We start from the raw sequence: 11,398 nt of genomic DNA, 5'->3' as shown, positions 1-11,398 counted from the left end.
TGTGTAAGTTTAGGTAGCTTGTGCTTTTCTAAAAATGTATCCATCTCCTCTAGGTTCGAATTTTAGAACTCTTGATGAAACAAAAATATCAAAATGTGAAAGTAACATAAAAGCAGAAAAGAAAGTCTGTTTCATGGTCACTTGAAATGTCCAACATATTTGTAATATCTGTGAAAAAACAAAACAGAATTTGATGACAGTCTCTCTAAAGTGGAGGTTTTATTTTAAACTGTACATTCAAAATGTCTGCTTGTCTGATTAGTCATTCAAATAGAGCACTCAGAATTTGGCAGTTGTGTGCTGTCGAGTTGCTTCCAACCCATAGTGACCCTGTATAGGTTTTCTGAGCAGTAGATGGTGAGCTTGAACCGCTGACCGTGTGGTTCAGAGCGACTTGGCAGTCCAGCGCATTAACCCACGGCGAGCACCACACCAGGACTCCAGAATTTGACAGTTGTTGTTGTGATGCACCGTGGAGTCGGTTCCGACTCATAGCGACCCTTTCCGAGGCTGTAAATCTTTACAGGAGCAGAAAGCCTCATCTTTCTCCTGCGGAACAGCTGGTAGTTTCAAACTGCTGACCCTGCGCTTAACAGCCCGATTTGTTACCACTGCGTGAGATGTTGTTGTTGTTATGTGCTGTGGAGTCGGTTCCAACTCATAGTGACCCTGTACAGGGTTTCCGAGGCTGTAGATCTTTACGGGATAAGAAAGCCTCATCTTTATCACGTGGAACAACTGGTAGTTTCGAACTGCTGACCCTGAGGTTTGCAGCCCGATTCGTAACCACTACGCTACCAGAGCGACAGTAGGAACATGCAAAAGAGAAGTAGAAACCGGGGATAATGAACCAGAACTCTTGGGAGTTTGGAATAGAAGCTTTTTTCTGTGGACTTTTCATTGACTTTGCAAGTTAGTCGAATCCTATGCTGCTCTTTTGTTTCTATTACAGAGCACTGGGTTCAGTTGAGAACTGAGTTTTAGTAATGGTGTGCATGCGCGCACACACACCCATTCACACACACACAAATGTTGCTGAATCGCTGTTTTAGATTATTGCACCAAAAACTATCAGGAGTGTATGAGTGCCACTTTGCGCTATTCACTTGCTCATATTGAATATAATGATCAAAACACTTTTCCCCCGTTTGTAAGTGAAAAGTGATACTTGGTGATTTTATTTTGCAAAGACTTTAAAGTTCAAGCTATGGTACAGCCTGCTAACTGTAACTGATTTATTCTCCTTATCTGTGAAATGAAAATTCTAGACACCTTACAGGGTATTATGAGAACTGAATGAATGAATGCTTATGAAAGCATTTTATTGACTGAATATTGCATAAGTATAATGAGGTTCCAGTCTCCTAACTAATAAATGGGTAAAGGACATGAATGAATGATTCACACCTACAAAAAGAAATACAGTGCAAACTCAAACTAATGGGGGAAAAGTCTAACCTTAACTGGTGATATGCGTATTCTTTTCATTTTGTTGTTGTTAAGTGCCATCGAGTCGATTCCTACTCTTAGCGACCCTATACAGGGTTTACAAGGAGTGGCTGGTGAGCTTGAACCACCCAACTTTGCAGTTCAAACCCATTTTAGGGGTGAGATAATTAACTTTCCTAGATCCATCTGACAAAGCTCTTGCTTTTTCCTGTATACCACGTGGTCTTATAATCTTTGTATTCCTACTACCTTGCATGTGTTTATTAAATACATGTTTGAATTGACTTGAATTAAATCTATGCGTAGATTTTTCTATATTTTCTTGGTAACTAATGACATATTTATTTAGTTTGAAGGAGGAGTTCCCTGCCTGGTATGAGAAACTTGTTCTGGAGATGGTCCACCATAATACAGCCTCCTTGGAGAAGCTAGTAGACAGTGCTTGGCTGGAGATCATGACCAAGTATGCTATGGGAGAAGAATGTGACTTTGAGGTAAGTGCCTTTGTTATATACTGTGATTTCACGTACTAACTATATGTCAAGGCTGGAGCGTCCAACAGATATTATAGAATGTATTTGTATGTGTGTAAAATTGTGGTCTATTTGAAGTTTGCTTTCTGTAATAGAAAGGACTCTATTATGAGGGTCAAATTTTTGAACTGTATTGATTGTGGGAAATGTTAACACTGTGATCATTGTTGTGTCCCTGTGTCATTGTTTCCTTGGTTAGCCTTTTAAAAGAGTTATATTTTTATTATGAATTGAGTAAAGGTTTACAAAACATCCTCAGTTTTACATTCATTAAGCCATAAACTTTGCTTCTGTTGAAATCCCCTCAATGTGACATCAGTTTTTCAATGTCCTCCCTGTATTTCTTGTTTCTTTTCCTCCTTCTTTCCCCACCTTTCTTAATTTTATCCCTAGGTAAATTGATCGCAGATGGTTGTCCATTCTGTGGTGTCACTAGTATTATTATTAATGAGTGAGCTCTGGTAGCGTAGTGGTTACAAATCGGGCTGCAAGCCGCAAGGTCAGCAGTTCGAAACTACCAGCCGTTCCATGGGAGAAAGATGAGGCTTTCTACTCCCGTAAAGATATACACCCTCGGACACCCTGTACAGGGTCGCTATGGGTCGGAACCAACTCGATGGCACTTAACAACAACAACAACAACAAATCTATCTATTGCTTGGCTGAAAATTGAGACATGTTGTGTGAGTTTAGTTCCAGACCTGAAGGCTACCCAAGGGCCGTAACCCAGGCGTTCCACTCGTCTATCTGACCAGTAAGCCTGGTCTTTTTTTATGATAATCTGAGTTTCGTTCCACATATTGTCACACTATCCAGGACCTTCTAAAGTGATCCCTTTCAGAAATGTTTGTTGGTAGTGGTAGCTAGGCACAATCTAGTTCTGGTTTCATGTTTGTGGAGACTAGTAGTCACGTGGCATAATTGTTTCCAGGCGTCTTCAGTTTTCACCACTCCTCTTTCCTCTGGACCGGGAGATAGTATCGTCGTACCTTTGAGATGGCTGCTCATGAGCTTTTAAACAAAGATTTCAGCCACTACGTACCAATGTAAACATTGTCTTTGTGGACTATTATGCTAGTTGGCCATGATGTGTCCCCTCAGGACCATGGTCCTGAGCACCCAGGTGTTTAGACTTTTTTTGGTAATTAATGTTATTTTTGACATGTTTTGTAGTAATGTTTTCCACACTTTGTTTAGAAGGCTTTCAGACATATTTAAGCTAAGTCTGTGGTACCAGTAAGTAAGGAACTTTACTACACTAGTATGGAATTGGAGTCCTGGTGTAGCGCTGTGGGGTAATGCACTGGACTGCAGGGTTGGCGATTCAAGCTCACCAGCTGCTCCTCAGAAACGCTACACGAGGTCTCTGTGAGTTGGAACTGACTCAATGGCACTTAACAAGTGTGACAGTTGATTTTTTCCCTTTTTCTTAAATTTTCCTTTTAATTTTTCAGACTAAAATGGTTAAAGGATAACTATTAATAAAATGATGTTAGGTACCGTTGATTTGATTTTGACTCATAGCAACTCCACATGGTAGAGTAGAACCTACCCCATGGTGTTTTTTTAGGCTGTAGTCTTTATGCGAGCAGATTGTTAAGTCTTTTTTTCCCATGGAGCTGCTGGTGGGTTTGAATCACCAACCTGTCCGTTAGCAGCCTAGCAAAGCATTGTGCTAACATAGCTTTTTATATAATTCTTTGAAAGCTTAGGGAGAGATTCAGGCGGACAGGAAGTAACACTTGGTAAACATTTGTATGTATTGGGTATGGTGGACTCCTGGTGTGGTGCTGTAGGATCAGCACTGGGCTGTGAACCATAAGGTCATCAGTTCAAACCCACCAGCTGCTCCCTGGACACCCTATACAGGGTCGGTATGAGTTGGAACCGACTCAACAACACTTAATGTTGGGCATGGTGCTAGTTGCTTTATATTTAATATCTTGCAGAATCTGTAGAAATTTTGAGGTATGGTCAATGAAGGAGCCTTGGTAGTGTAGTGGATTATGAGCTGGGCTACTAACCACAAGGTCAGTGGTTCGACTCTACCTGTTGGTGTGTGGAGAAAGAGGAGGCTGTCTGCTCATGTAAAGATTTCCAGCTTCGGAAACCCTATACAAGGTCGCTATGAGTTGAAATGACTTGGTGATACACGGCCACCATGGTAAACAGGCTCAACTAGTAAAATAGCATGTTCAGTTTTATAGACTGTAGGTAGTAGACTATCTACCAGTGATGTCAGTACTTCTCCAACTTCAATCAAAATGAAAATCATATTATTAAATTTCAACTGACAGTGACCCTGAGGAGCGGCTAGTGAGTTTGAACTGCTTGTGAAGACACATTCTTGGAATGTATTCTCCGAGAGTGTGACTCAGAAGCTGTCAGGTAGGGCCTAAAATTCTACAGGTCAGCACCTTCAGGGTGATGGTGTTGCCTTGCTGCAGCAACACTTGGGGTAGAACTGACTAGATTATTTAAGTGGTAGTAGTGGTGGTGGTGTGCAGTGGAGTTGGTTCCAACTCAAACTATCAGGTTTCTGAGGCTGGAAATTGTATGGGAGCCGAAAGCCTCATCTTTCTCTCGTGGGGTGAATTGTAGATTCAATCTGCTGACCTTGTGATTAGCAGCCCAGCTCGTAATCCACTGTGTTACCAAGACTCCTTGTGTAATTGTTGTTGTTGTTGTTATGTGCCGTGGAGTCAGTTCCTACTCATAGCGACCCTGTACAGGGTTTCCGAGGCTGTAAACCTTTACAGGAGCAGAGAGCCTCATCTTTCTCCCGTGGAACATATGGTAGTTACAAACTGCTGACCCTGAGGTTAGTAGCCCGATTTGTAACTACTACACTACCAGAGCTCCTTTATGTAAGTAATGGAGGTAGGCAATTCCAAGTTTGGTTTAGCGATTGAATGATAGTCATTAAAGAGTTGGTGACCTGGTGGTGGTGTGCTGAGGAGTTGGTTCCGACTCATAGTGACCCTGTATGGGGTTTCCGAGGCTGGAAATCTTAAGCCTCAAAAGAGGCAGCCTGGCAAGGCAGGAAAAGAAAGGGAGTGGAGTGGCTTAGAAGATGATCAGCAACAGTATGTGGCAGTCAGTGTATAACAGTAAGTGAGGGGCCAGGATTCAAGCTCTTTTCCCTGTTGCTGCACTAATTCACTCTACTCTCTGTATTTTTCAGATATTTTGTAAAATTTGTAATATCTGTGGGATGACCAGTGAATTTTAATCACATAGTATCAGTCAGCATCCTGGCAGGAAAGTGATGGCATGCTCAGATGTTGTGATTTAATTGAGTTTAATAGGGGGATTCTTGACAACCCACAGCAGTTTAATCAGGGATGAAGAACCCTAGCTGGGAAGGTTAAGTTCCACAAGGCTATCAACTCTGGGGAGACATTACATACAACTCCTAAACCCCACAAGAACAAGGGGAGGGAGAGGAGACTGGAACCACAAGAAGAGGAACTGTAGTTATAGCAGAGTACTTTGATAGTGAGATGTAACTAATCTGTTAGGTGGGGCAGGCAGGGGAATCAGTACCCCAGCCTCATTCTTCATGTCTCTGACTTTCTGTTCATGTTTCCCGCTGGCTGAACCCAATCAAAATCTAGAGGTTAAGAGACCCCTTTGATGTAGTTTGTAAAGATTATCCTGCTTGAGCACAAAACAAGGCAGAGAACACTGGAGATGGATTTGAAGTGGCAAAAGGAAAATTGCATACAACTGGAACTGCACTTATATACCACGATTTGTTTGTTCGTTCACCAGTTGCAGACTGTTACTTGGGTTGCTTTGACTACCAAAAATAAAGCTGGTGTGGTTATTTGTGTGCAGTGTCTGTTTGGACATGCGCTGCTTTTCTTTTGGGTAAAGGCTAGGGAGTGGAATGGCTGGATTGGATGGCATAGGTACATGTTTAAGTTTAACTTTTAAAGAAACTGCCAGACTGGTTTGAGGTAATTATACTATTTTATATTCTCACCATCAGGGTATGAAGATAGGTTCTGTTTCTTTGCCCACACTTTGTATGGTCAGCTTTAAAATTTTTAGCCATTTTAAAAAGTGAGTTATGGTGTCTTAGGTGGTTTTAGTTTGCATTTCCCTAATGACTAATAAAGGAATCCTGGTATAGCACTGTGGGTTAATGCGGGACTACAAAATCTGTTTGCACTGCAGAGTCAGCGGTTCAAGCTCACCAGCTGCTCCTCAGAAACCCTATACAGGGTTGTTATGAGTCAGAATTGACTCAGAGGCATTTAACAACAACAACAACAGCAATGACTAATAAAATCTAATCATTTCCATATTGCCAGAGGAGCTCTGGTAGTGTAGTGGTTACGAATTGGGCTGCAAACTTGAAGGTCACCAGTTCGAAACTGCCATCTATTCTGTGGGAGAAAAATGAGGCCTTCTGCACCCATAAAGATTTATAGCCTCGGAAACTCTGTACAGGGTCGTTGTGAGTCGCAACCGACTCCACGGCACATAACTACCACCACCATCCATATACACATAAATTCATTCATTGTTTAGTGTCTGTTCAAATCTTTGCACATTTGCAAAATTAAGATTCTTTGTTTTATTATTTTTGTTCTTTGAGAGTTCTAGGGTTGGGCAGTGATTCATGCTATTGTGCATAGAGTCGCTATGAGTCGAGATTGCAAATATTTTCTCCCAGTTTGCAGGTAATCTTTTCTTCTCTTAAGAGTGTCTTTGAAGAGCCGAAGTGCTTGCTTTCTTTTTTAAACGTTTAATTGTGGTTTGAGTGAAAGCTTACAGAGCAAAGAGTTTTCCAGTTCAGCGCTGTTTCATTAGATTGGTTACCATCTCTTAATGTAACAACACTCTTCTCATGCCCTCCCTGGGTTCCCCGTTTTCATTTGTCCCTTTCTGCTTTCTGAACTCTGTTTTTGGATAAAAGTGTTTGGTTTTGATGAAGCCAAGTAGAAAATAAACGAACCTCACTGCATCAGTAATCATGTTAAATGTAAATGGTCTGGACATTTCAGTTAGGAGGTAAAGGTGGTCCCTTTGAATGTAAAACAGGACCCAACTATAGGCTGCTTACAACAAAGGCAAAATCAAACCAAACCACTTGCCACTGAGTCAGTTCTGAGTCATGGTTACTCCACATATTGCAGAGTAGAACTTTTCAAAGCTGTGCCTTTTGGCAGTGGATCGCCAGGCCTTTCTTCTGAAGCACCTCTGGGTGGGATTGAACCTCCAACCTTGCTGTTAGTAGTAGTCAAACCCTTACCCATTTGCCCCATCCAGGGACTCATAATGAAGATACAAATAGGATAAAAGTGAAAGGGTCAAAAAAGAGACATGCTAGGCTGTCAAAAACAAAACGAAATATTTTTTCAGAATAAAGAATATTCCCAGGGATAAAGACAGTCATTTCATAATGATGTGATCAGTGCACTAAGGCCATAGCAGTCTAAATGTTTATGCATCTAATACCAGCTTCAGAATACATGAAACCGAAGTGGGTACAGCTGTAAAGGGGTGAAGACAGATCTAGATGTCAATGCATCCCTCATAATTGATAGAAAAAAATAATGAGAATATAGAAAACAGAATAATACTGTAAGCCAGCTTGACCCAATTGTCCTTTCTGATCCATCCCACCCAAGAACAATAGAACACGTATTCAATTGCACAATTTATTAAAATAGCGCATACTCTGGGGCATAAAACGGTCTCAAATTTAAAAGCATTCCATTCATACTCTGATTGAAATAAAATTAGAAATCAACAATAGATATCTGAAAACTTTGTAACTAATTTGGAAATTGAGTAACATACCTTTATTTATGGAGTAAAGAAGAAATTAGAGGGAAACTACAAGACATTTTGACTTGAATAAAATAAAAATCACAATATATCAGAATTTGCGTGGTACTGCTATATTATTGTTGTTATGTGCTGTAGAGTCTGTTCCAACCCATAGTGACCCTGTATAGAGTTTCCAAGGAGCAGCTGGTGAGCTTGAACCACCAACCTTGCAGTTCAAACGGCTTTGCAGTCTGGCTTATAGTAATTTAAGTAAACAGCACGGAAAATAGCTCTGAAAACTCATTTTTCTTGTTTTTAGTGCTATTGAGTTGGTTTCGACTGCTAGTGATCCTGTGTAGGGTTTCCTAGGAGTGACTGGTGAGCTTGAACCGCCGATCTTGAGATTCAAACCAACTTTGCAGTCCAGTGCATTAACCCACAGCGCTACACCAGGAGTCCTAAGCTATGTCACAAATCAGTGAACTCAGTTTCCACCTTAGGAAATAAGAACCAGAGGAGCAGACAAAACCAAAGCAAGCAGGAGAAAGGAAGAAATAGAGTGGAAATCAATCAGATAGAAAATAGGAAAGCAACAGAGAAAATCTATGATTCTTTAGCCAAATTTTCAGGACAAAAAAGGTGAAAACATAAATGACCTATGAATCACTATGTCATGTACAGAATAGTACAGAATAAAAGGAGTCCTGGTGTGGTTCTGTGGGATAAAGCACTGGACTGCAGGATGGCGGTTCAAACCCTCCAGCCGCTCCTCGGATCGCTGTGAGTCAGAAGTGACTGGATGGCACTTAACAACTGCAGCATGTAGAAGAGTTGGGTTTGTAGTTAAAATATTACTACAAAGAAAACTCCAGTTCCATATAGCTTTACTTTTGAATTCAACCAAACATTTAAGGAAGCAATTCTGTGTGATTATTATTTTATATTAGTATATAAACTCTTCCAGAAAACAGAAGAGGAAAGAATACTTCAACTCTTGTTGAGGTTTTGTTGTTAAGTACCTTTGGGTCGGTTCCGACTCTTTGTGACCCTGTATAGGGTTTGCAAGGAGTGGTTGATAGGTTTGAGCAGCTGATGTTGTGGTTGTTGTTGTTAAGTACCATGGAGTTGGTTCCGACTCGTGACCCTGTACAGGGTTTCCGAGGCTGCAAATCTCTATGGGGGCAAAAGCCTTATCTTTCTGCCGCAGAACCAAACCGCCGACCTTGAGGTTAGCAGCCCGTTTCTTAGCCACTACGTTAGCAGTCCAATATTTATCCTACAACACCATACCAGGATTTCAATATCTGAGGCTAGCATTACTTTATTGTCAAAACTCCGAGCAAATGACAACTGAGTTTCATAAAAGCAGATGTAAAAATACTAAGTACTTTAGCAATGAAATCCAACCTATAAAACAAGGGGGCTTCAAAAAGTTTGTGAAAAAATGCAATGAAAAGATCATGGAGTTTTTCCATGAATTTTTTGAAGCCCCCTTTTACATCTTGATCAAATAGGGTTCACTCCAGGAATGCAAGGTTGTTTTAACATTTGTAAATCAGTGTAATTCTCCATAATAAGCAAAAAGGAAAGCCATATGTTCATTTTAATGAAGGCAATTCCTAATAAAACTCAGTAAATTATAGATAGAAATGAATTCTGCCTGATAGAAGACAGCTACAAAATAATCTCCAGCAAACATCATACTTAGCAAGAGAAAGACGAAGCTTTCTGCTCCTGTGAAGATTTAAAGCCTCGGAAACACTATACAGGGTTGCTGAACCGACTCGATGACACTGAACAGCAGCTGCATCATATTTAATGGAAAAGACTGAAAGCTTGCCCAGCCCTGATCTCTGCAAGGGAACCTGCTCTTCTCACTCAGTTTATCATTGTAGTGGAGATTCTGGCTAGTGCTGTGGGGCAAGGAAAAGAAGTCAGCAGTATCCAAATTAGAAAGGGAAAATGTCTATGTATAATGTTTCATGTAATCTGTAGAACAAAGCTGCTAGAACTAATTGAGTTTACCAAGGTGGCAGTATACAAGCTCAATATACAAACATCAGTTGTGTTTTTATGTGCTGCTGTTGTTATGGTTAGGTGCCATTCAGTTGATTCCAACTCATAGTGAGCTTGTGTGTTTCCAGGGAGCAGCTGGTGGGTTTGAATCGCCAGCCTTGTGCTTAGCAAGTAGTCCAGTGCTTACCTTACAGTACCACAGGAGGACTAGAAGCAAACAAATGAAAAGTGGAAAAAAAAATATCAATGCCATTTACAATAGCATCAAAAATACGGAATACTTAGAGAAATCTGATGAAGATATGCAAGTCCTATACACTATAAAAGGAGCTCTGGTAGCGTAGTGGTTACGAATCGGGCTGCGAACCATAAGGTCAGCTGTTCGAAACTACCAGCTGCTCCGCGGGAGAAAGATGAGGCTTTCTACTCCCGTAAAGATTTACACCCTTGGAAACCCTGTACAGGGTCGCTATGGGTCGGAACCGACTCGACGGCACTTAACAACAACAACATACACTATAAACAGTATAAACCATTACTGGGAGAATTAAAGGCCTCGATTATTGTTGTATGTGCTGTTGAGTTAATTCCAACCTCATAGTGACCCCATGTAAGAGTAGAACTGCCCACAAGGTTTCCTAGGTTGTAATAGTCATGGGAGTAGACCCCTTCATCTTTTACAGAACAGAACAGCTGATGGATTTGAGGTGCTGTCCTTTCAGTTAGCTGCCAAGTGTTTGATCTTTGAGCCATCAGGGCTGTTTAAGTAAATGAACTTTGTTCATGAGTCAAAAGATTCAGTATTGTTAAAATACTAATTATTATTTTTTAAATGTTTTATTGTGAATTAAGTGATAGTTTACATACTAGAACATTAGCTTTACATTCATCCTATCATATATCATGTCATTGCCATGTTACAATTCCCTCCATGCATCATCAACCAACCAAAGCCTGCCCCTTAGTCGTCAGGACACAAGATACTCATTCTTAACTATCTGATCCATATTCAACACAGTTTCATTAAAATTTCAGGCGATTTCTTTTTAGGAATTGTCAAACTGATTGGAGTCCCTGTGTGGTGCAAATGGTTCATGAACTTGGCTGCTAACCAAAAGGTTGGAGGTTTGAGTCCACCCAGAGGTGCTTCAGAAGAAAGGCCTAGCAGTCTATTTATAAGAAATCAGCCATTGAAGCCTGTGGAGCAGTTTCACTCTGACACGCATAGGGTCACCTTGTGTTGGAATCCACTTGATGGCAACTGTTTTTGCCAAGCTCATTGTAAAATTCATTTAGAAATGCAAAGAATGTGAAATATCTAAACAACTCTGTTAAAGAATAACAAAGTTAGAGATCTTACTCTGTCTGACTCAGCACTGTATAAAGTTTTGTTGTTGCTGTTAGCTGCCATCGACTTTGCACCGACTCATAGTGACCTTATGCACAGCAGAACGAAACTGCCCGATCCTGGGCCAACCTCACTACTGTTGCCATGCTTGAGTCCATTGATGCTGCCACTTGGCCAGTCCATCTTGGTGGGGCTCTTCCTCTTTTTCTCTGACCCCTCCACCTTACCAAACATGATATCCCTCTCCAGCGACTGGTCCCTCTTGACA

At 40.9% G+C, this 11,398-nt stretch overlaps 1 protein-coding gene across 1 annotated transcript in view; it reads left to right on the top strand.

Annotated features, from left to right (window-relative positions):
• Positions 1-11,398, top strand: part of BAZ1B (bromodomain adjacent to zinc finger domain, 1B) — an 87,705-nt gene that overhangs the window by 19,952 nt on the left and 56,355 nt on the right. Inside the window, exon 3 of the mRNA XM_006859692.1 lies at positions 1,799-1,943. Coding sequence (XP_006859754.1) covers positions 1,799-1,943 — 145 coding nt within the window. The remainder of the gene's footprint in view (positions 1-1,798; positions 1,944-11,398) is intronic.

The sequence above is a fragment of the Chrysochloris asiatica genome, unplaced genomic scaffold (assembly GCF_000296735.1).
Source record: "Chrysochloris asiatica unplaced genomic scaffold, ChrAsi1.0 scaffold00034, whole genome shotgun sequence".
Taxonomy (NCBI): domain Eukaryota; kingdom Metazoa; phylum Chordata; class Mammalia; order Afrosoricida; family Chrysochloridae; genus Chrysochloris; species Chrysochloris asiatica.
Note: the sequence above shows the minus strand (reverse complement) of the source record. Positions and strands in the feature narration are given on the sequence as shown.